Raw genomic sequence first — 25,177 nt, 5'->3', positions numbered from 1 at the left:
GATCCAGAAAGCCGTATTGCCCTTCCCCGTTCAGTTAAGTGTGATGCTTATAAAGCTGTGACACATTTGTATGCAATCGCTCTTCTTCCAGTATGTTCAGGCTAATTGCAGAATTACACACAGTATCTAGTCATGAGGGCTGCAACTTAAGACTTTATTTTTAAAGCAACATTTGCAATATAATTTCATCTGCCACAAATTACATGTGTGCGTGCACACACACGGGGAAATATTTGCTTATATATGGGACACTTATATGAATGTAAATGCACATGCTTCATCAGAGTGTATTTTAGCAGGGCTCCCCTACCTTAGAAATTTCAGGGGTAAGGTATGCAGAAGGGTTCAACTGGCAACTTAGTTCTCCTGTGGGAATGTTCTGGATAGAACCTCAAACCACAGTTAGACTGCACTGATCATAGTAATAGAAAAGGGAGGGTTTCTTTTAGCAAATTAAAAACCAAACAAACACCACCTGACATCTGTTTCTACGAAGATTCCAACAGGGGCATGTGGATTGTCCAGGTGTTAAGACAACCCAGACAACACTAAAACCAGGTTGTCCAATAGGTCAAACAGGAATTCATGTGGTCTGGTCTTTAACAACGTTGGGTTCTATTTCCTGTCTTGATGATTTATCTCCACTCTCACTGTGGCTCCTCTTCCAATCCTAGTGCTCTCCCATCAGATCCCTCCCTTTCCTGGCAACCACCCGGCTCTGTCTGCGGTTTCTGTGGGAGCTCCCTGAGTGGAACTCTTCTTGCTTGCCCCTTCTGCGGCTATCCTCATATCCTTGATAAATCCAGGCACAATCTCTGCTACCCAGTCTGCAGCTTCTTCCCCCTCGTTTTCTCTCTCACCTTACATTAAGGTGACTTGACACCCCCACCTCGCCCCCAATGGAGACAAACCTGCTGGTGTAGCTGGGCCAGTCATGTTTTCAAAAACCTGCCCTACGAACTGGCCTCCCAGCCAACATCCTGGGAATCTGTGGCAGTGCAGGAGGCAGCTTTTCTACACTGAGCACTCCCCTCCCAGTAGCCGAAGGGGCCCCAAATCTTCCCATACACTCTGGCTACTGCTTTTCTCTTAAAAGTGTGTCCCAGCCCTTCCCTCTGCAGTTCTCTCTCAGCAGGGTGGGTGGAGCTGGAGCTGGCTGCTGCTGAGAGAGCGAGGAGCAGCTAGTAGGGAATGTACAAGGAGCCTGCATAGGACAGGAATGAGGGGTAGAATAGGGGAAAGCAGCAATGTGGATGGGAGAGAATGCGCATAAGCAGCCATGGGGTGGGGGTGGGGGTGGGGGAGGGCTGGGAGAGGGGACGAAAGGGGAAGACAAAGCAGCTGAGACAAGGGATCAGTGAAGTTACATGGTGTAAAATGGGAGGAAGGCGTGATGAACGAAGCCTGCGGGCTTTCTTTTTATCTCGCTGCATTTGCACTTTGCTACTGAAGCACCATACTATTTAACATGCTGTGATACTGAGACACAAGGGGTAAATTAAAAACCCAGGGTCGAATTTTCCTGTGACGTCACTCTCCTGACAAAGAATTAGGATCTAAATTTCAACCTGGGGCTTCGGTTTCAACTGCGATTGCACAAATATTTTTTATTTATTACTTAACACAGCAATGACTTCAGCGAGCAGCAGTGTAAGTCCTGTAAAGAATGCTAATAGCATCGCCAAACGCAACACTAAATATTTCTCAGAGTTACCAGCAGTGATTTTGCCTTGGGCTCTGGGACATACACTTCCTTAAAATAAAAATTATCCCCATTTTTACTAGAGTAAGAATTTTTCCAGGGATCTGTATTTCAGAGGACTTTTCACAATGCTCTTTCACATGAAAGACAAATCTGATTTGACATGAAGTTCCATTATGAAGAAACTGTTACATGTGATGACACTGGTTATAGAAAATTGAAATGAAGTGATAGGAAGCTAAAACCAAGTTGTATGAGATTCTGCTCTCTTGGAATGACACAAGGAACTCAATATATCTAGTCATCAAAGTGATGCCCACTGGGAACTGAACTACAGTTGCACTGCAGAAGGTTGCTACTTGATTGCCAGACCCAAAAGTGCTAAGCCATATGCCACTTATTTTTGTGTCTAAATAGCTTACTATGATTGATACTGCAGATCCACATCTCACAGTAAAACAACAACAATCACGGCAACAGGAATTAGCAAGCAGAGTGTATGAATTATCCTTTGCAGTCCTAAATTTTACCCCTTTTGGGTCTTAGAGTTAAAATTATTTTTTTTCTGGGAAAATTCACATCAAGCTTTAGAGTTCTTCATTTTCTTTTTAAAACGGAGGCATATGCAGAGATTTCACATGAAAGCTGCAATGGAAAGTTCCTGCTCATGCGTCTGTCAGTGTGTTTCCAGGGGAGGTTGATTATGAGGGCTTGGCGTCGGCCTTGAGAGTGTAAGAATTCTCACTGATCTCTTTATGAATTTTTTCCCCCCATTTGCCTAGACAATCCACTTGATTTTCCTTCCTGCTCACCTGTCTGTATGAATCAGCCTTCTTATAACTTTCCTTCAGCCCTTACACAGTCAAAGTCATTCCAAGGTCAGCAGAGGGCCCCAGTACATGGGTTCTCCATGTGTCCCTTCTCCCAGCTGGAGGCTAAATGTGCTCTGTTTACAATATGCTCAGTTTCCATTTGACAGGGCCTGGAAGCCAGTGTATATATCTGAGCGTAGGTCCCTTAGTTAGTACACAACGCTGTCAAGATATAGCCCACTTCTATAATTAAAAAGCCAGCAAGCTGGCAGGGTCTGAAGGATGAGCCAATACTTGAATAAACATTACATCTGTAATGTGAGAGTTACGTGACTCAGTAAGACCTTGACATACAACAGAAAATAAACATCAACCCAGACATCAAAAGCAGCCCCACACTTCCAATATGCTAATCCCGCCTTTCAACCATCATCTTTGCTAGTCATATAGTATTATGTAAAAGGGTATTGCACAAACCACCCTTAAAGTAATATTTACAGCCTCCCTGCCACTATTAATAAAAATACGTAATGCTCTTGTAAGGAGGCACAATTCGATTACTGAACTGTTATCCAGCAAGTCCCGAAAACAATTCCAAGTAAATTTCTCTAATAAGTCTATTTTTCTACCCTGCCAGAAGGGTTGCTAATGAATTTGCTGCTTGAATGCACAGACAGATTGGGAACTATAACGGCGCTGGCGTGGGCAACATGGCACTGGCACCAAAAGCCTATTTGTACCCATACAAAGTTTCCTCTAGAGTATGTCTCTCATCCAGAGGTGATTTTCCAATAAAATCAGCCTCGATTATTGCAAGCGCAGGATCAATCCCTGAGGGAGTATATGAGGCAATTCAATACTAGCAAATGTAGTACCAGGCAAAATTAACCTTGTAGCAGTGTTATTTCCTGAAACATTATCTAGTTTTTGCCTTTCTTTTGTATTCATTGATCCTAAATGACTGGGACTTTTTCTTCCCTTCCTTCTCTCCTTTAGAATCAAAAGGTTTTTTTTTCTTTGTATTCAGAAATAGGTGCATGAAACAGACCTGTTTTTCTTTTAATTTTCTTAAATGACTGCCAAAGTTACAGGCTTTGTTTGCTGCGTGACAGCCCCTTGCTCTTGAACATATACTACGCTATAGTAGTGAAGGCCATTTTTATTCTGACACACTTCAGTGGAATACAAACTGGGGGGGGAAGAGCCTTATTAACACTGAGTCACAACCCAGCAAAAGTCATGAGTGTCAATTCTCCACTCTCTTATATTGGTGTAAATCAGGAGTTAACTCCACTGAAATCAATGGAATTTCATTGTGCAAGCAACAGGGCCTGAGGGTTTCAAAGTTCAAGTTGACACCCCAGTCGAAGCTCCAGCACCTTATACTCCTTTTCTATTCAGGTCACAAACTCCTCAGTGTTTGGACTGTCGTCTGAAAAGTGTCTAGAATGGCTCTAAACAAATCATCATAATTATAACTGCCCATGCCCACGTGAGTACAATGGTAGTATTTCCATGAGCAACAAGCAGAAAGCTTTAGCCCTAATTCCTTAACTTGCAATATTTTGAAGGGGGAAAAAATTGCATAGCAGAGAACATAAGAAAAGAGTGTGAGCTATACAGGCCAGATCCTCATCTAGAGTTAATCAGCATCGCTCAGCTGAAGCCACTGGAGTTACATCAATTTACACAGGCTGAGAATCTGGCCCTCTCTGAAAATATATTGGCATTTGTTGTTTTATTTTAGAATCTTAATTGTACACCAACACAAAGCATTAGTTTAAAAAAAATTCACAGGTCATACAAAGCATCTGTTATTTACTGCAACACCCCAAAGTAGGCATCTAAGAGTGTTTAAATAAATGTAAAGCTACTTAAAAATAATATTGACCAGAAGTCCAAATCTTCAGAATTTACATCAGCTGAGGATCTATCTACCTATCCCTCCCTCTAAAGTCTGTCTATTTCTCTCTCTCTCTCTCTCTTCATCCATCCATCTATCACTCCCTCCCTGGAAAGTTTACATATGGGAATAGACTTTACTGATGTCCTTGCAGGACAGGTCCCCTAGGGGTTATTTGTTACACTGAAGTCGGTACTACTCATGGCAGGGCAGCAAGCATAACACTTAGTAAACATTTTCAAGATTCGGCCCTGAATCATTTGGAACTGAGGACGCGCTGTCCCTTGTGGGACTGATTCCTAAGGCTGCAAGTCTGTCATGGAGGATTCTGTGACTACTGCAGTCACCCCTGGGCCACCAGCAGCAGTTTGGTTATGTGGGAGGGGGTTCAGGGCTAGGGGGTTGGAGGGTGCAGGAGGTGCTTATTTCAGGGTGGGGGGCTCCCACTGGCATGGCCCTGCAGCTCCTAGGCAGTGGAGGGGCTGGGGACCTCCGTGCCGCATGCTGCCCGTGCCCACAGGCCCTGCCCCCGCAGTTCCCATTGGCTGCAATTCCTGGCCAATGGGAGCTGCGGCAGCCAGCACTTGTGCCCCTCCACCGCCTAGGAGATGCTCCAGCGGAGGTCTCGGGCCACCTCCTCCAGCACCCACGGCGCCCCCAGATCACCCTCCCCCCGAGCACCCGCAGCCCTCCACCCAAGTTTTAGTCACAGGTATTTTTAGTAAAAGTCATGGACAGGTCACGAGCCGGGAATTTTTGTTTACTGTCCATGACTTTTACTAAAAATACCCTTGACTAAAACGTAGCCTTACTTATTCAGTAAAGTAGTCGCAATGGGATCAATGTGGGGGTCAGGAGAGCAGAACTTGGCCCGTTGAATCTGGCCAATGAACTTCTCCCGTCTGGGATCTTTGCAGCTAGAAGGGGCCGACAGAGCTCAGTATTTGTGGTGTGAGATCACATTAGAAAGAGGGGAGACGAATGAGCGCTCTGAGTCTCTTCATCTCATTGTCTTGTAAGCAAATACGATAAATTCCACAATCAAGTTGGAACCATTTCACTATAAAAATGTATTGCAATCATTTGAAAAATGTGCACTCTCTCTGGGTACCTGTTGTGAGGTAGCTGAAAACCTTGATAAAGCAAAAACTACTTTATATTTTTGGTTCCTAGCCAATGAGACTCATTTGTACAGTTTGAAGTCCAAGCAAACTTGTAGTCAACTAAATTATAACTTATTACCACAGGCTACAGACTTTTAATACATTCTGTGGTTGGAACTGGATGATTTACTGTTTTGGGCCCTGCTGGCAGTTATCATGCATCATTTCCCTAGAAATAAAAATAGCCTTGCTGTGGTTATCCTCTGGACTGATAAAAATATATCTAACAAGATGTGTCAGAGGAACAAATTCAGAAAATAAAGGCAAAAGATTAAATAGAGTTATTATTTTATGTCTAAAATACTACATCTTTCAGCAGCCGTGATGACTTTTGGACTACAGTGAAAAGGTATCTCAAGAAGGAAAAAAGATCTAAGGGAAGCATCAAGCTCAAATAAAACCACCTGTGGATAGCTGACTTATAGGAGCTTTACAAGAGTCAAAATTTACATAAAAATCAGTATTTAGGGTTTAGCGCAATATAATCAAAAAGGATTTAATATGTGTGTTTCTTTGCAAACCGTTTAAAAGTGATGTTTTATAATCCATTCCCAACAATAACCTTTAACGGGTAAGAGTAAAATAATCCTTTGCGATATTTTTGCAGTTCCCACTCTGCTGATGAAAACCATTGCCCCCTCAACATAAGCCACTGGAAACCAACAGCAGCACGCACATGTATTGGTTTTCATGAAGTAATGATTTAGGCCCCAATCCTGCAACGAGCTTTATGAGGGCACAGGGATTAATCCATATATTAGTACTGATTTTTATTACAATGGTGTCTAGGAACTCTTAGTCCTAGACCAGAACCCCATTGAACTAGGCATGTACAAACACTTAGAGCAGCTTGTAGGGTCAGCGCCTTGTTTACTTATCTCTGGTGCATTTGAACTACTTTTCATTTTCTTTCATATTATGCTATAGTTTATTTAACTGATTAACATGCTAATGCATGCTGGAATATATAAGATTTAGGCTCCAATCCTGCAAGTTGGTTCAATTGATGGGACTCTTCACAGGTGCAGGTGTCTATATGGACAGAATTGCAGAGTCAGGACCTAAGGATCTCTTCTTTTAATTGCTAGTAAGCAGGTTTTGTCTGGATTTTTACTGGGGATTTGAGCGCTTTTGCATGCTAGACTTAAAGTATTAAAACATAAATATGAATGGGTTTCTTTGAGCAATGAATGTGGACGGACACTTCAGGGACTGCGGCATTATGGATGGATTTCTAGCACCAATTTAATTGGTGCTAACTCATTTTGTAGTTAGCTGAGAGTAGAGTCTAAAGAGTAACAGGAGGGGAGCTTTTGGAAATAAAGAGATTAAATAGGTGGTGCCAAGTAAATTGCTCAGCCCTTTTATGACCTGGGAGAGCTATGTTATTGTTTTTTAAAATGGACTGATTGTAACATTCCTAGTGATGTTTTTAAGGAACGTTTCCATTAGATTCTGCATAAGAATAGAACTTAGCCAGTTTCCCAATCGGTTGCCAATAAATAGGACACCCCATTTTATTCTGAACACTGCCTTTTCCTTTTTTAAAATAAGAACTTTGTGCAACAGCCCAACAATGTATAAATGGGGACACTACTACTCATATCCCCCTATTGCTTACTACACGTCTGGCTTGACTGGATAAAAACAAAAAAATCACAGCCCATCAGCTTGCACTGGTGCCAGCTGGTGCCCAGAGGGCTGTTTATGGCTCCAAAGAAACTCAGTGTACATCAACTGAACCGGTGAGCCTGATCTTCCTGCCCTTCAGCTGAGTGAGTCAACAGGAAAACCCACGAGCTCTGCTTGACTCACTAAGGGTCAGACCTTCCTTGCTGTATTAAGCCTATCCCGGGCGGGAGGTGCCACTCCAGTTGATAAATGATAGATATTTTTACAATGCAGTCAGTAGAAACAATCACCCCCACCCTGTACAGAAGAGAAGATGAAAGGGCCATAAGAAATACCAATGCACCGACAAACGAGAGGACACCTCTGTAATGGATTTTAAGGGTTTGTGATTCAGACTGGATGGGTAAGACAACCCCTAGGAAGTAAAGTTGGATGCCCTTCAGCTTTAGAGGGATTACAACTAGAAGATGAATTTTATGGACAAGAAAGAACAATAACTACTACCAGCATTTCTGGTTAACAAGCTCATGCTGGTCTTGTTAGCGAAGGAAAATGAATGAAATTGAAAATAAATGAAATGTTTGAAAGAATTGGGATGTTAGCACCGTCTGTATCCAGGTTTAGGTATCTGGATACCATTAAGGCTAGAGCAAAACTTAACGTAAGCAGGTGTTTAAAGAAAAGTTTTATTGCTATCTTTCCATTAAAGATCTTTAAAAGGGCCATAAAAGATTAGGGGAGAAAGGACACAGAAGGAAATCAAAGCCAAATGCAATGTACCTGGGGCAAGTATTCCCTTCAAACGTTCTCACCACTAGCCAATAATTAAGATAATATGTGAATTTCCATGGTAAGCATATTTTTCAGTTTCAGAAATGTACTCTGTCTCTTAAATACTCGACTCTGAAGCTGTGAGTAATAGTAGGTTTTAGCCAGGTGACTCTTTTACCTGCCTATTTTCCCCAGGAATCTCTTAGCCATTATTCACAAAGAGCCAAATTCTGGGGTTAGGTCATGGTCAATCCGTGTGCAGAAGGGACTCTCCATATGCGGAACTCTCATGTGGAAGAGGGCACACAGAACTGTCTTCTTGGCACCATTTCCCACTTCTCACAGTTGTGGAGACCGAGGAGGTGGGGACAGGGTTGCCCTACCATGGGGCATGGGGATTCACATCCTTGCCTCTCTAGCCTTAGAGATCAGGCCTGGATTTGTATTACCTGACCTGTGGAGTCTTCTGCAAAGAGGCGAGCCGGCCTGGATTTTGACTAAGAAGAGTCACTGGTATTGCAACCAGCCTATTCAGGAAAGAGATGAAGGCCTCTCACATGGATGGCCCTGTGATCTGGGGATTGTACAAGTTTGGATGCTGGATAATGGAATCTCCCTTGTCCTTGCTGCCTAGACCTGATGAAAAATGAACACGATTCCTCCAGAATCTGTGATTTCCTCCCTAAGATGCAGTTGGCTAATATGGGCTCCCAGTTTATGCATTATCCTGGGCACAAGCTCTCCCAGTGGAACCCTCATCTCATTCGTTGGACAGGAAGGGCTGGGTATCAGAACAAACCCTGCTATTTAATTCTGTGTGATCCTCCTCCTCCATGCTAGCACAGCACACAAGCCAGAAGTTTACAGGTTTCAGCTATGTGCTGACTTAAAATTATTTCTTGGATAACAGCCTCTTTATAACTGGAAATCTTCTACTATGTGACCCTGGTCAAGTCACTTAAACTCCAAGGGCTCAATTTTCCCCACCTGTAGAGTTAGATAGTAATACTTAGCTATCTCACAGGGAGGGGATGAGGTTTAATTCACTGATGTTTGTAAAGTGTTTTGAGATTCTTAGAGAAAGGTGTTACAGAGCAGAAACATGATCCAGTGGACAGGGCACGAGCCTGGGACTTGGGAGACCTGAGTTTAATTCCCTACTTTGCCACGCATGCCCTGTTTAAGCCTGGGCAAGTGGCATAGTCCTGGCTCCCAATGAGATAACTATTCTTCCCCACTTCACCGGGGTGTTATGATAATAACCACATTAAAAATTATAAGGTACTAGAATATTGCAGGAAGCGGAGCCCTGTGGGTACCTGATCCAGACAGATGTGTTATTTTGAGTGTTTGGGATTTTAAAAATACTAGCTGCATTATTTCCACTGAAAGATCAATTCTGCAGGCATTATGACTTCTTTTTATATTTTTTAGTATGCTTATTTATAGCAATGTTGTGCTGGATGATACTACAAATACATAAAGATGAGTTCCCCTCGCTCTGCTGTGTTTCCACAGCTCTCCTTGCTGTGTGCAATATGGCTGACTGAAAGCTTGTGTAACTGTCCAAAAGAGAGCACGTATTCCAAAGGAGTGAATCTGAACACCACCTGCACATACTTAGCTAATAAAGGAGCTCACTCCAGTTTGTCTAAATACCTCTCTAGACAAGCACAAACAAGAGCCTTGATGTGCCTATAAAACTTTAGTAGGTTAGTTGCGCCTCTTCTCAAAAAGCGCAAGAATATGAAAGAGATTTTATAGAATAAATGGCAGCAGCCATCTTCAGTGATCCGCACTGTGTAAAACATGATGTTGAATTGTATTAACTGTGGGTATGTTATTGAGTAAAAAACTGGAACATTAATAATTCTAGGTGACGAAACAGGTAGATAATGTCCATATAAACCTTAGTCGTGACACCTTTACGAATATGCAAAACATCACAGGTACAAGGCCTTACTTGCAGACACTGAATTAAACTGTAATCTTTAAAACTGAGTTAATTCTGAGTCTGGTTTTGGGAGACAGCAATTATGTCAGCAAAATATAAAAGCAAGGAAAATTTTTGTATTAATGGCAACTGAGAAAATATATAGATATATATTGTAACAGATGTCAACTGCAGTTAGATTCAACTCAACTTATTAGTGCATGGCTTTTAGCCAAAAGCAATTCACATTTGCAGAAGTGTACTATCACATATGTCTTAATAACAGAAGTGTGTTTTTAAAAATGTATGTGATAAGTCACATATGGTAGAAGGAAGCTGTACAGCTTTCAGCCCTTTTGACAATGGAAGCAACTAACTTTATTTTGTGACGCTGAAGAACATTAAAATTCAAGTGAAATTCTCTTTGACATTTGAAAGAGCTACAGCACTGATGGCATTAAAAACTAGACAGAAGTCTGCGGTGCTGAATATGGTCTCCTTGCTTATCCAAATACAATCTACATCTATTACAGTCATCTTAAAGATACCATTTTCCTCTTGCTCTCAGAGGCAATGTTTTAGGGTAAAACCATACAGGTACATTAAGTGCTTACATTTCATTGAAAAATACTAGGCAGATACTTTAGCTCTTCTTTATGCAGAGTGTAATTAATATGTATAATGGACTCCCTAGGGTACTAACTGAAGCTGCAATCATTAACATATTCAAAGGCAAGTTAAAACAAGCAGTTGGGGAAAACATGACAGGGTGAAATATACATGTGGAGGTGGAGAGAGCTAGCCTGGCCATATGGCCTTCTTCCATCCCAAAATGTTACTATATTTTTCAGGTCCCCGAAAGCAATGATTTAACTCAAAATGAAGAAACGAACAATTGCGCATCGCTGTAAAGTACAAATTGCTTAGGAGTGGCGTTGTCTGCTGTAAACTGGTGCTGCACCACTGACTGCCATGAAGTGGTCCCAGCTTACACCAGCGGAGAGTTTAAAAGAAATCCATGAATGAAAAATATTATGTTGGAGCCGCCTCCACTCCCTTCTCTCGTCCCCTAGAAGCTGAAGAGGAGCAGCCAGTTCACTTTGAATAACAACCACCAGCTAGATTTTTAATTCAGCTTGGCCTGGACTGGAACTAGTTACCCAGAAATGAATGGCCCCCTGTCTCATTACAAGTTCCTTAAGCTTTTATATCCCCCCTGGTTTCCATTTCTAATTCTCATCAGATTAAATGAAACAAAGAGTCTGATTTACAACTGCCTGGCACCTTGCGTGGTTGTTCTGATGAGCATTTTACATCACTATCCAAGGTGGAAGGCAATGGAGAGTGAGGCCTGTAGTCTTTTCGTTGTGCCTCCCAAAACATAGCCACTCATGAGCCCTCCCAGAGTTTCTAGGAGAAAAATCTCTAGGAGGAAAATCACTTCCAAAAGACATCATGATCAGCAAAGTGCAATGAAAACAGTGGCTATAATAGGAAGATATAGTTCCTGGGGACTTAGTTAAACTGCAGACTGATCACCCACCAAAGCTGGAAGTATGTGTTTTATTGGTACTTAATAGAACATTAAAACTAGAGTATATGTTGTTTAAGCAGAAAAAGTAGCCGCTGATTGCTATTACCCTTAACTGAACACATCTCTCCTGAAAGTACCAGGACATCTATATAGCAACTTTCTTAATTCAATGATATACTGTAGAGAGTGGCTGCTAGCGCCCTAAGATTTAAGAACTTCTCATAAAATGCCCTGGAAAATTGGTCCCTGGTAGCTTGCTCATCTTTCATAGATCCCCAGTATAAAGAACAGAAACATATGCGTGTGTGTGTGTGTGAGTTCTTAACCAACAGGATGGCAAAGCTCTGGTACATTGGTGCAAAATATTCCCACGTGTCTAGAAATCATTTGGCACACTTGCAGTTATTTCCCCCTCTGTCAGATCTTCCCAAGGATTGCAATTAAAAAACATAATCTTTTTAGCATGTGCAACCCCCCCAGGCTAGGAGCATTATGTACTGAACATGAGTATGATATTATTTGGCAGCTATTCATAGACAGCACATATTAATTTATGTAAACTGGACACAAATCAGGGCATGCAGTCATGAGGGACACTTGAAAAATCAAAATCTGTCCTTGATGATCAGGGGCTTTTTTATGGCTCTGATTATGGATTAACTTGAGTTCCAATGTCTATTTTATTGCCCTATTGTGGGCCTTTTGTTGTGGTTGTTTGCATGAAGTTCATTAAAGTTGAATTTTCCAACAGATATAAAAATAACTTACTTTACAGGAATGTTTCTAGGTTTTGTCTTTTCAGCAGCCTATAAATAGAAGGGGGAGGGAAAAGAAACAGTTAAGCAACATTATCAAGCACAATGTTTCCTGGAACCAAAATGATATTAAAATAGAATGTTCAGAAATGGAATACGCAAACCAAAGCAGGCTACCATCGTTAAGTCGGCAACTGAGTAAAGATAGCAACTGCTGAACTTTTTCCGCACAATCGCGTTACAGCTCTTAAAACATTCCGCCCGGTGTTTGAGATCTCATCAGGCTTGATTTTTTGAATAGCTGTAAGTGTATAGGAACCGTTCATTCAGAACGATTACTGCCTTTCCCGGTTTGAGATCTGGTCATGTTTGTCGCAATGTTACCCCCTACATCTAGAACACAAGCAGCAACGGGAAAAAATAAAGGCAAGAACGGATTCTATTTCCAAAACCATTTTTATTAGCCAACAACAGAAAAGGGCAACGGATGACCAAATGCTCAGATCAATTTCCTCTCGTGAAACCTTTGAGAAAACACACTCCAAATCATCTAAATGAGTAAATCTCTGGGCCTCTCGGCCTGTTCCGCCTCAGACATGGAGCCCGGTTCCAGCTTATTGCTGAACCCATTGATCTGTGTACAGTCCATTTATCATTCATGAAAAGAGCCAGTGATCTTCACAGTATATTAGAAGAAACAACTCAGATCATCTGTCAACGGCCCTCTTATTTCTGTTTCCCTCTCCACGGGGATTTCATCTCCTTCGATTCTTCTTGAATTAAAATGTTGCTAAGCAACACAGCTGGGGGCACTGATGGCAGAATGGCTACAGTCTATCAAACTGTTTAAGCTGTTGGAGATTTTAGTGGTGATTTTTTTTATGTTTCTATGGCATAATTATGTAATCTGAACCAAACTTTTATTCCCCCAGAATTTCATAGACTACATAAATCACATTGCGATACAGAGAAGGTTGAAATATTATCTTAAGACAAAATTAGTGCTGTCAAATCATTTCAGAGCATTCTTTTTAGTATTTGAAGTTCTAGGCTATCAGTTTTAAATGGGGAAAGGAGTCAAACCATTGGTCAGATTACGTGTACTGTAGCACTGAAATGCAGATTGAAAAGGTGACTGATCCATAAACCATTACACTATAGAAAGCTTTCGTGCTTACTTGCATTTTAGTATATTTCAGGAAACAAAATAAAGCCAGAAAAACTGGCGATGATGCACAAGGGTTAAGGGTGTTTGGGTGAAATATTGCAATCTTTGCTTCATTCAGGTGTTCTATATCTGAATGAAGCAAAAACATATTCCTTGATTAAAATTCCTAGTGAGGGTGATATTCAAAATGTTTAGATAAGGACAAAAGGATTAGATCTGCTGTCTAAATTGGCCTCAACTCTGAAGTGAATCCCCTGAACTTGCAATATTGGGCTACAAATCTTCTGAGAATAGGTTGTTATATGACATCATCAGTGGGACTAGAAATTTTGCAAAAAAAAAAAATCCCTCCTCCCCGATAGTAGGAAGATCCACATTGAAATCCATCAGGATCCCAAACCATTGATTTTTTTACATGAGATAAGAAATTAAGGTTTGTGAGATCTGAAATGGGGAAATATTAGTTTTATGGACTGGCTCCTTTTGTGTAGAGAAAGGCTTGTTCTTTGCGTCTTAGATTAGGTTTTACATTATTTATTATGGGTCGGTAGAGCCTGGGAGAAGCGTTTGTTTTATATTTATACAGTGAAATCAACATAAACAAACAAGTAAATGAATATTAATCAAACCGACTAGGAGAAAAGAATGGTAAGGCTGCTCAGTGAAGCACTCAGAACTCAGGAAATGTGAAAGTTAACCTTAATTCTGCCCCATTGTGTAAACACACGATGAGGTCTCTTCCAGACCTGTGTTTCTATGATTGCGTCCCTGCCTCATGAAGTGGTCAGTTGGCTGGCGTCGGTCCTGTTTCACTCCATAGGCACCCTCCAAAATATACTCAATTTATTTGATGGGCGCATGTTCAGGGCCAAAAGGACCCTGTTTGACAAAGGAACCCTCATTAATAAAAGAAAAGTGTGTATGTGTGTACAAACTATTTATTTAAAATCTTATAATTGAGCCTATTACGTGGATTTTTCAGTGGACTACTAAATTTCAAGTTTCTATCCTCTCCTCCTGAGGTACTAAACCTGTTTAAAAGGTTACAAATTCTCTTTTATCAAGCAGAAGTCTACTTTTTAATTACAGTCTAACAATTCTCATGATCAGTCTAGCTAGCCTGTAGCTGGGCTGTAACACTACAGAGTTTAGGACTGTGTAAATCTAAACCAAATCTCAGTTACTTTTATCAAATTCTTCAAACTTATCACACACAAACTTGATTGTAAATAAACAGATAAGAGATAACAATAGAACAAGCGGGAAGTGTTTTGAATAGGAAGTAAATATCTATGCAAATACAAAGAATTATAAGGTTAAATTAATCTATAGCAAATGAGCAAAATGAGGAAATGTCCTAACTGTTTGTATAAAGACGATGAAGCTATTTCAGAAATTGAGAGAGAACTGGGTAACGTCAAAATCATAGAATATTAAAGATCAGAGTCTAGGCAGTGCATTCAATTTTGAGTAATTCAACATGTGGATTGCAGCTGTTTGCATTGGAGGGGAAAATGTGGTGGTGATATGTACAATGGGAATCTGTCTACATATTATTCTGTGTGGCTGTGAAGATTGGTAGCCGGCCATTGTTTTCTTAGCTAGTGATTTCCTAGATTACTTGTGATTGTGTTCATGGGAAAGGCACTTCAGTAACTCAAAGGGTTTGGTAGTATAAACTTTTTACACACACACACAGACACACACACTCTCTCTCTCTAACCAAAACTTTCAAACGACCAGGAAGGGCTGCCCCCAGTTTCAATTTGCATTTTGGATGAAGGAGCTGCTCACTTATTACATTACCTGAACCTATTTGCCACTTAATGGGAGTTGAGGATGGGAGCTGCCCACGCAGAATTAGACATAAGGAATTCCATCTGAGTAAGTACTACAGGATCTGGCTCTGTGCTTTCATTTTTCTTGTATGTGTTGCTCACTCTTTTTCACGGTATATTTGTTGCAATATCCTGAGCATGCTCAGTGGCAGAAGATACAGAACAGAGGAATCAAAGTGACATTGAGTAACTATACATATTAAGCTTTGATGCAGAAACATATTGTTTGAAAATACTGTGTGTGGAGCAGGTCTGTCAATTAGAGCTAATTATTTTTTCTCTGATCATGAAGAATGCTATCTTGTTTTTAGGCAGCTTTCTTTGAAATGTACATCTTTTATACAACTTCATTATAGGAAAATACTTCCTCCAAATTACTTTTATTTCTGGGTTGCTTTGCTATTGACTCAACTGGTCTACGTTGAGTAGTTCTCTCTGCTTTGATAATTAACTTTTGATCATTACTGAATTTAACAGCTCTAGTCAGATGTGTTCATAGTCATCCTCGTCAATTACTTCAGTGCTCATCACCTTTAATCTTTGAACAAAATGATCTCATTGAGCTTCCATCAGCCTTGCTATAGAGTTAACAATTCTCTGCTTCTCGTCTTCATGACTCAATTTGTTTTAGACGTGAGGTGAGCTTTTGATTATTAATGTAAGATATTTCAAAGAAATTTTTTTTAAAAGTGAGTTATTTTGTGCAACTTATATTCTGGGCTTTTACAAATAAGAAAAGGTTTTTAAAACCCAGAATGATTCCTGAACTTCACACATTAAAATGACTATAAATAGAGTAGGTAGGAGGTTCCCAAATCATGATCCATGTGGTCTGAGTGGGCGATCACACTACAAAAGAATGGAAAGAAAATGAAATAATATAATGGGATTCAATGAGTGTTAGGAGGGTTACATCATGGGATTTCTGCTAATTTTGAGTTTGAAAGTGTACATTAAAATAATTTAAGATGATTAGAAAATGGAGACCAGACTGAACTAGACAGTTATACTGCTTTAATTTGTAATTTCCTTCTGATTTTTTACAATTATGGTGCTAGTTATATACCATATCTCTCTAAAATTATCCTCTCTCCACAGCTGCCCCTCTAGGCAGACACAGGATGAGAAGGAGAAAGAAGATAAATTGGAGGAACAGATGAAGGGCAGCAGCAGTTGCAGAACATACATTCATAGAAACTTTTTGGGTGCTGGGGGATGGTTTTCCATCGCATTCAGGGATGAATGTGAACTCCAAATGTGAGCAGCACTGAACAGTAATAGAGAAGTGAAAGAAATGTGTCCCTAGAGGCTGGATAAAGAGACAAGTTTCACTAATTGTCATACAAAAGGCGGCACTGGCAAATAATCATCACCCTCATGGATTCCTTCCGTGAACTGCACTGTGGGCCAAAATAGTGTCTGTTTTGCTGGTTTAACAATCAAGGTACTAATCTTTCTGATGGACAATGTGTTTTGGTTAGTGCAACGTGCCTAGAGCAGCGAAAATACACGTACAGTAAACTCTCAAGAACGGCTAGTCAAAAAATGTTGGTCAAAATTGTCTTTTGATGGAAAACTGGGTTTTTGAATAAATAAAATTTTCTACTGAAAGTATTTGCTTTCTATGGAATAGGTAGAGTTTTCATTGAAAAAACTGAAATCTGAAAAGTTTGCAGCCCACAATGAGTGACAAGTTGAAATGTTCTGGAGAACCCTTCTCCCACATTTTCTGATCAGCTCTGCTCTCAGGGGTGAGCAGCTAAACTATCCCCCGTAGGTATGTTCATGACTGACCATGCTCTCCCTCTTGTTCTGTCAGTGGAACAGACGACCATCACTGAAGGCCCAATTCAACACCTTTGGCACTAATGAAAATCTTTCCATTGACTTTAATGGGAGTTAAATCAGGCCCTTTGCAAATTAACACCACTCTTGGAAGTTGCGCTCTGTCCTTTGGGTCACGGAGAGGGTGCTGAGTCATGAATTAAACTCCTATGAATGGATGGTGCTGGACCTTGATCTGCTTCTGTAATTAGATAGTTGGCCTCAGGTGGGATTTTCTGGGGGGTGGAGAAGAGCACAGTGCGCATGAAGGACGCTGTGCAAAAGGGAAGTTGGGAAAATTGTGCTGGGGGTCACAAGCCTCAAGGGATCTCTGGGTTTTTTTTTTAATGCTGTGGTTACCTTCTCCTCTACCTGTCCCCTAACATCAATGGAGAAGATGCTGTTGCTTTCTTGCTAATCATCTCTGACATGAAATTGGAAACCTTCTCACGGACATGCTGTGTGTCTAGGACAGCCTCACCCTGAGGATGAAAAGCTGGGCTCACTGAATCTACGGCCGAAAAAACGTAGCGAGGATGCACTCGTCTCATACCAGAATATTCGTGTGTGTTGCCCCTGTTTGCCTTCAGAAGGCAAATAAAAGGAGTAGAGTAGCTGAGATCAGTTTTAGAGAGGATCAAATCACCACATCCAGGGTGGCTATAGATCCAAATGGTGTACATACTTCCCACAGGACTCCACATGGGTATGTATTAGACACAGAGCATCTCCTCACCTTTCTACACCTTTGAGCAATACAGACCTTTCGTGGCTTTACAAGAGTTCTTCAGGAATATTTAGGGTGGAATTCCACTAAGTTGGAAACTCCTGTTTTAGATGGTGCAGAGCAGGCTGGCTAAAATTTGTAGATTTTTCTAGGGATAAAGTTTGTAAAGAAATGGCAAGTACATCTACAGATGGGAGAGCACCTTCCAGCAAACTCCACTGTTTTTAAACTGAGTTACTGTAGGGATGATTTTGGGGCACTGTGTGCAATGGCCAGCATTTTCCCCAAATTGCTACATTTACTAAGGGAAATGGTGGACGGCAAACTGAAGAAACATATAATGCAAAACACAGCCAGTTCCCATTCTTCATGGCATGTCCCAAATGAAAAGAAGCCACTGAGACAAGAAGCCCAGGGACAGTGTCTTCAGCAACGCTTCTCAGTGTACTGTGGGATTTTCCAAAACATCATTTGCCGATGGATGCTAGTTGTAAGGAAGGTAAGGTGGAGTGGGACAGAGGAAGGGTAAACAGTAATTTGTCCTTCTATAACACCTTCTTTTGGGAAGGTCTCAAGATGTTTTCCAAGTGATAATTAACTCTCACTATGTCCCTGAGTCCCCAATCCACTGAGGGCGAACTGAAGCACAGAGAACTTAAGGGACTTGACCAAGGTCACACAGGAATTCGGTTGCTGAGCTGAGAATGGAACTCCCGATGCCTAGCCCCACATGTTAACCACAAGAGAAAAAAATCCTCAAAAGGCAAAGGAAACATAAGGAGAAAAAGACAAGAAAATTACAGAGGATAAAACAAAAACTACCCCTAAAAGTTGCCCCAAGAAAAGAAAGATAAACCTAAGGTGAAAGCCTAGGGCTGAGAGCCAAGAGAACAGTATTTCTGCCACCGACCATTGTGAAACCGTAGGCAACTCACATAATCTGTGCCTCAATTCCCCACCTATAACTTCTGGAGAATAATATTTTGTATTTACCTCATGACTATCTTACAGGTAGGTATAGCTTATTAATATTCACAAAATGCTTTGAGATCCTTGGATAAACGTGTTCTTAAATTGCTAAGTGCTATTAATTAGTATTACTTCTCCAAAGCGCGCCTGGGTTAAAATGCCCTCTTGTCACAGTAAAAGGAAGACGTATACACAGCCATATCAGAAGCAGCCTCTCTTACCCCAATTTACTTGCAGTTTATGCACTTAGATTCCCCTTTGTAGTGAAGGTCTTTCTCTCATTCCTCAGGGAGTCCAACCTGTCCCTCATCTTTTTCCTCCTCTAAATCAATGAATAGTTACCCAGGCTTGAGACGCAAAAGGGCAGAGTCAAAGAGCAACAGCAGTGGCAGCGCTGGGAAAGATGTGAGGCAATATTGGTATTGTTCGCGTTGCCTATGCAGGATTGAAGCGTTCAAGGACTATATTATATATTTCATATATAACCCGTTACAAACAGGCACTGGAGAGATGGACGTAACAACACACATCAAAAACTTCTGGGCTGCCCTCGGGCTGCTTTTGTTTGTTGCTCGGCTCGTTGGTTCATTTAACTAAGTAATGAGGCACCAAATATTCTGCACGATAATTGAGTTGGAATTTTTTTGGGTAGTTTTGTGACAGACCAATTCTCTTTCTGTGCAAACCAAATTCACAACAGGTGCAGAATAGTCCATATTCCTACAAGGGGCAGGAGGCAAATGTTCAGTCTGTTCACAGGGGAGATTTCCCCCTGCTGGCCCAGCAAACTGCACCTCCCTTTGCCCACTATCTCTGCTGTGTGCAGGGGGATTCACCCCAATGGGGTTTACTGCAGTCAGGTCTCACCACCATTCTCCCACAGGTGCTCCTCTGGGGAGAGTCGCTTTAATCTCCACTGGGATTCCATGTTTCCTGGTTGCAGAGGCTGACAACTGGATGTGCTAACTCAGTTCCTTCTGCTGCTTTTCCAGCCGACGACACCCACCTTTGGGGTTGCGCTGGCCCCCTGTGGGCCCATCCACCTTGAGCTATAGTAGCTCCCCATGCCTGTGTGTCTGCATCTGCACTGGCCCTTAACTTAAGCCGGGGAAAGGCTGCCCCCACTTTTGCTGGTTATCATTGGAGGCTTGGAATTAGCTAAGCAGCTAGTAGGGCTGTATTTTCAGTTCCACGTATATGACATCTGTGCTGTGATCGATATTACCTGGTCATTTCATGTGGGTAGAATGAAAAAAAAACCCAACAAAGGTGAAGTGCCTAGTTAAGAGAGTACTAAGGAGCGTGTTCAGTGTATGCTTGTTTGTAGCTAAGCGAGGAGAGGACCTCTCTATAACATCATTTATCAATCCTTTCCCTCTTTGCTAGGTCTGTCTGGCTGCCAAGCATCTTTGTGTTTTGTTTTTCCCTAGTTTTGTCTATGTCTGGTGAAGCTGAGAGCTGTTTCACACCAGCCAACTTGAACAAGGAAAAGACAATCCAGTGTCCTCTGACTAAAATGGCTGCTCCATCCTCTGCTTTTCTGATATGTGCAGCATGTGTTCCATAGCCCTGTTGAGGGCCACAACTGGAACCTTCATGACAAACTTTTGTTTGGTCAATTTCCAGCACAGTTCCACAGTACCATACAGTGCAACCATATGTTCTGAGGGTCATTTAAATCTCCTTGTCATTGGTAGATACGATGACGGACTGAAAAGATTAAATAAAATGTCATGGGCCTGAAAGAGTTACAAGTCCTAAAATCTCTGGTATTCTAGTGATTTGAAATTGTGTATAGACTTTATCTGACATATTCTTTACAAGACCTCACAGGCATTGCTGAATGCAATGGCCACAAGTGTTTATGTGGCACAGAAATACTATGAAATGAATCCCCATGACTACTGTAGGCATTGTTACCAGCCATACAATCTCTTATTGCCAAAAATTAGTCTTGTGAATCAGGAGTATCCTGGGGCGAAGTATGCCCTGTGTATGGGAAATAAGGCTGTTTCATTGGTGTTGCACAGAATAAAATGTTTCGAGTACCAACCAAAAATGGAATGGGGTAGCAAGAAGAGACATTTCTTCATCAGAGGATCTTTCTTAGCCTATGGAATGAAAAAGATTGGAGAACGACTACACTATCCTAATGGCTTCTGTTTTCACTAATGGCTAAATGAAAACTTTTCCCTACAGCTATAAAACATGACTGTATATCTTAAACACTGCTATGTGGGGTCTTCATCAAAACAAATTCTTCTGCGGCAACCACCAATGTTGCATTGCTTTGTCTGGGATTTCAATGAAACCCAGTGACAGATAAATTGTTTACATTAAAAGACTCTATCAAAGTTATTTTGCACCTAGTTTCATCCTAATCCATCTGATTTTTCTATAGCGTTGACAAGACGACCTCTCTCGCTGTGTGTGCAGTATTGATGTCATTACTGAAGAGCTGTCCCTCAGCCTTTCTGCTGATAACAAAGTAAATGGAAATATGGAGAAACCTTGGGGAGGCAAACAACTTCTTCAGGATCCAGCTAAAAAACAGGAAAAATTACAATAGAAAAGGGTATCCATTGTTGCAACTAGTATGGTTACTATATCTTTAAAACAGTGTTGTTTACATGGTGAAAATGTACTGAATCTTTTATATTCACAAACCTTAAGCCAAAAAGTCTGTTTTAATTTAACTTGAATAAATGCTTTGAAAGTTCAATGTGCATTACAAGAATCAGAAGCTCTCCCTACGGCTGACAGCATTTTTAGACTCTCAGCTACAAAGTAAGTAATTTTGCATGCAATTATCTAATACTAACCTAGCCAAGAAAGACTGCTTGGATAAACTATAAAACTTAGCTCATGGACATGGATTATATAGGAGGTGTCTCGTGCATGCATGGTTATCACACATGCAAACGGTAATCATTAAGTGAAGGAGAAAAAACAAATAGAAAAGATAAAAATGTTTCATGTATTGTTCTGCCAAAAATACAATGTACATAAAATATTCAGAATAATGGAACAGATCTGTAAATGGTATAAAAGTTTCTTTGGTTCAAAAATACCCAGATCTCCAGCAATGTGCTTTAAATTAAGTGCACGTTTCAAAGGTTACCAAGATTATTCCTTAGGAAGAACAAAGAAGAGCTGGTTAAAGAAAATTGGGTACACTACAGCTACTTAAAATACTGTATCAGGGCACAATTCTTTTGGATGGCTCTGAGCTCAAAGCTAAATTGAATTATGCAGAGCTACTTTAAAGAACAAAAAATACTAATCTGTGTTTTATCTAAGCTCTTTAAGATGAACCTAGTCACTAATTAAAAAAAACACTATTCTTCCTAAATTTCTGGTTTTTTTTGTTTAACTAAGTAATAGGACCATCTAAAGGCTCTATCCTTCCTTACAGAACACTATTAACATTAGTTAACATTAATCCCTGAAATGTATTGCCAAGATATAGGTTTACTAATACACGTCTGTTATTTTCTTTGTATTTATAATCCCACAGCCAATCTGAAACTATTGGGTAATGGAAATATTCTCTGCAAAGTAACAATATCTTAGTGATGCATGAACCAAAATTCTGTTTAATGACAGTGCTGCAACAGTTTAAAATCCAGGCAACTGCTTAAGTTAAATATAATGATTCTACTCAATAATACATTAAGCAGATGTTTACCTGCCGTTATGAATTTGTGCCATAAATATCTATTGGGTTGGTCAGCGTGCATATTAAAAATCACTGGAATAGGTCAAATTGTAGATAATGTAAAACTTTAAAGATGGCAATTTTAATAAAACTGTCAATACAATTTTCTCTGTGAAAACATTTGAGACTGATTGTGTTGCTTCTATTGAAAGAGAAACACAAGGTCTATATCTTTAGATCTTGTATTGAACTGTGAGCACAGCATCAATAACTGCTTCTCAGCTGTAAATGAAAATTGATTCCAGATCTAACCCCTCATCTTCTGTGTTCCTTTAATCCCAAATCACCCGCAATGGAAAGCAAAAGAATCAGCGTTATGCGTAAGTGACACACAAAGCACGTGTCCCCTGCTCTGTTCTAAGGTGACTGCGCTGATGATGATGCTTCCCCCAAAATGTTAGCAGGAGATTTAGGAGATAACTGTAGCCTTTCAAATGGTGGCCCATAAAGCAATGTGATGAATTCTGCACCTGGCTTGGAGCAACTTGCTCCTGCTTCATCACAATGATCGATATGGTTCATAGATTCATAGGATTTTTAGGTCAGAAGGGACTGTTAAGATCATCTAGTCTGACCTCCTGAATAACACAGGCCAAAGAACTTCACTCAGTAATTTCTGTATTGAGGCCACAACTTCTGTTTGAGCTGTAGCTTTTAAGAAAGATATCCTGTCTTGACTTAAAGATAGCAAGTGATAGAAAAACCACCTCATTCCTAGGGAAGGGGTTCCCATAGTTAATTACCCCGACTGTTAAAAATGTGCACCTTGTTTCTAGTGCCTTATTTCTAGTGTGAATTTTTCTAGCTTCATCTTCCAGCCTAACTTTACTGTCAGAAATCAATTCCCCCTGCTGGTATTTGTTGACTATGGGTAAGTTACCTCTTAACCTTCTCTTGGATAAACTAAATAGATTAAGCTTCTTAAGTCTCTCACTATAAGGTATGTTTTCTAGATTTCAAATAATTCTTAGCTCTCTTTTTTGAACCCTTTCCACATTTTCAATATTCTTTTCAAAGTCTGGATGCCAGAACCGGGCACAGAATTCCAGTAATGGTCTCACTGATACTAGATGCAGAGGTAATATTCCTCTGCTTATACATCCAAGAATTGTGTTCACCCTCTTAGTTACAGCATTGCACTAGGAACTTGTGTTTAGTTGGTTCCTCCCAAGAAGTGTGAAACAACAGGAAGAACCTGATTAGCAGGTGGAAAGAGCAGGATGCAGTTCAGATTTTGGGTTTGGACCCTACTCTAGTTATAACACCAATTGCAAATATTTGTTCTGGCTCATGGAACTGGAAGCACTAGATAGCTCAGAAAATCAGTCTAAAATTATTTATTTTCATTTGAGAAAAATCAGTAAATGGTACATTTTTGCACCCGTAAACCTGCGCTTGGCCTATGTTACAAGCTTCATAAAGTACAAAAATGGCGATTTTGGAGAACAAGGTAAATCTGAAAGGTAAAATATAAGAGAGGAGACAGAATACAAAGATATTGGACAAACTGCTAAGGTGCTTTCAAACTGAGATTTTCATCTTTTCTCTCAGGTAAGGTATGCACATGTGTATATCTGAATTTCAAGCATCATTTGACTGTAAACTCTTACGTTAAAAATTTAGTTTTGTAACTCAGTGCCCCACAGCTGAACGTTTGGTATCTTATAATTTGTATATTGTTATAGTCTCATTCCAGCTCTCATGAATGATCATTTTATATATTCCAGGAAACAGCATTTTGCATTTAAACATGCCATAACTGTTTTGTTAGTGTTTATGTATCTGACCAGTACACCTGATCAATGTTTTTTTTTCTTTCTTTCTTTTTTTTTTTTAAAGAAACATGATCAAAACTTGTAAAGTGTGAAAGAATCCAACAAGTGAAACACCTGACTGCTACACCAGAGCTCTACTTCTCCGCTTGCCCAGGTCTCAAGGTGGGATGCAATCTGTGACAAAGATCCAAAATGAAGGACGTGCATAAGTTATTAATCCAGGAGACTTAACATGGGATTCCTCCCTTTAATGTATTCAATGCTTTTTATTCCCTCTATTTCATGATCTTCTATTTCTGATGTAACTAAAAGTGAAGGCCTGCACATTTGGATGGAACGCTGGAAATGAGTGATGCTCCTTGAAACAAAGGACAATTGAGAGAGCTTTTCCTTTCCAGATAGATAATTTATTTTTGATACCTGATTGAAGAGTGCACTCTTGGAATACCTAAATATTCCTGTTTTTTAAAAGATACTTGGGATTGCTCAGAAGGTTTGAACCTCCTGCCTAGTGTGAAAACAGGGTCAATGCTAATCAGAAACTCTTGAATTTGTATTGTAGAACCTTAAGAAACCATATGAATGTTCCTTACTGTGTCTCCTTCTTCTCTTTGAACCTGGTGTTGCCAATGGCATTACTAGAAAGTGACACCTGGATTTTTAGTGCAATGGTATTAGTGTAAGACCCACAGTTTCTTTGTTTTTCTGAAAGACATTAAGGTTATATACCAAACCCACCACAGTAGATGGGAGTCTTTTCATTGACTTCAGTGGGCTTTGAATCAGACCCTTACTCACTTCAGCCCCTGATTCTGCTCTCATGGTTGCTGGTGTGAACATAGAGTAACTCCACTCACGTCAGTGCAGTAACACCAGTATGAAACTAGGGTGAGATCAGAATCAGGACCTGAGTATGTGTCTGCTTGCTGTTATTCTAGTTTTGAACTGGGACT

General features: G+C 40.5%; 1 protein-coding gene across 4 annotated transcripts in view; it reads right to left on the bottom strand.

Moving 5' to 3' along the window:
• The window catches only part of AFF2 (AF4/FMR2 family member 2), a 492,794-nt gene that overhangs the window by 67,770 nt on the left and 399,847 nt on the right, over positions 1-25,177 (bottom strand). For 2 of the 4 annotated variants that reach the window (XM_045031552.1, XM_045031553.1), the window contains exons 10-11: positions 24,339-24,398; positions 12,219-12,256 (exon numbers count right to left, since the gene is read on the bottom strand). In XM_045031552.1, the coding sequence (XP_044887487.1) occupies positions 12,219-12,256; positions 24,339-24,398 (98 nt within the window). Of the gene's footprint in view, positions 1-12,218; positions 12,257-21,241; positions 21,275-24,338; positions 24,399-25,177 lie in introns of all 4 variants that reach the window. The other 2 variants (XM_045031554.1, XM_045031555.1) reach the window with 2 other exon arrangements.

Source organism: Mauremys mutica, chromosome 9, assembly GCF_020497125.1.
Source record: "Mauremys mutica isolate MM-2020 ecotype Southern chromosome 9, ASM2049712v1, whole genome shotgun sequence".
Classification (NCBI taxonomy): Eukaryota; Metazoa; Chordata; order Testudines; family Geoemydidae; genus Mauremys; species Mauremys mutica.
This window is presented reverse-complemented; position numbering and strand designations above follow the sequence as displayed.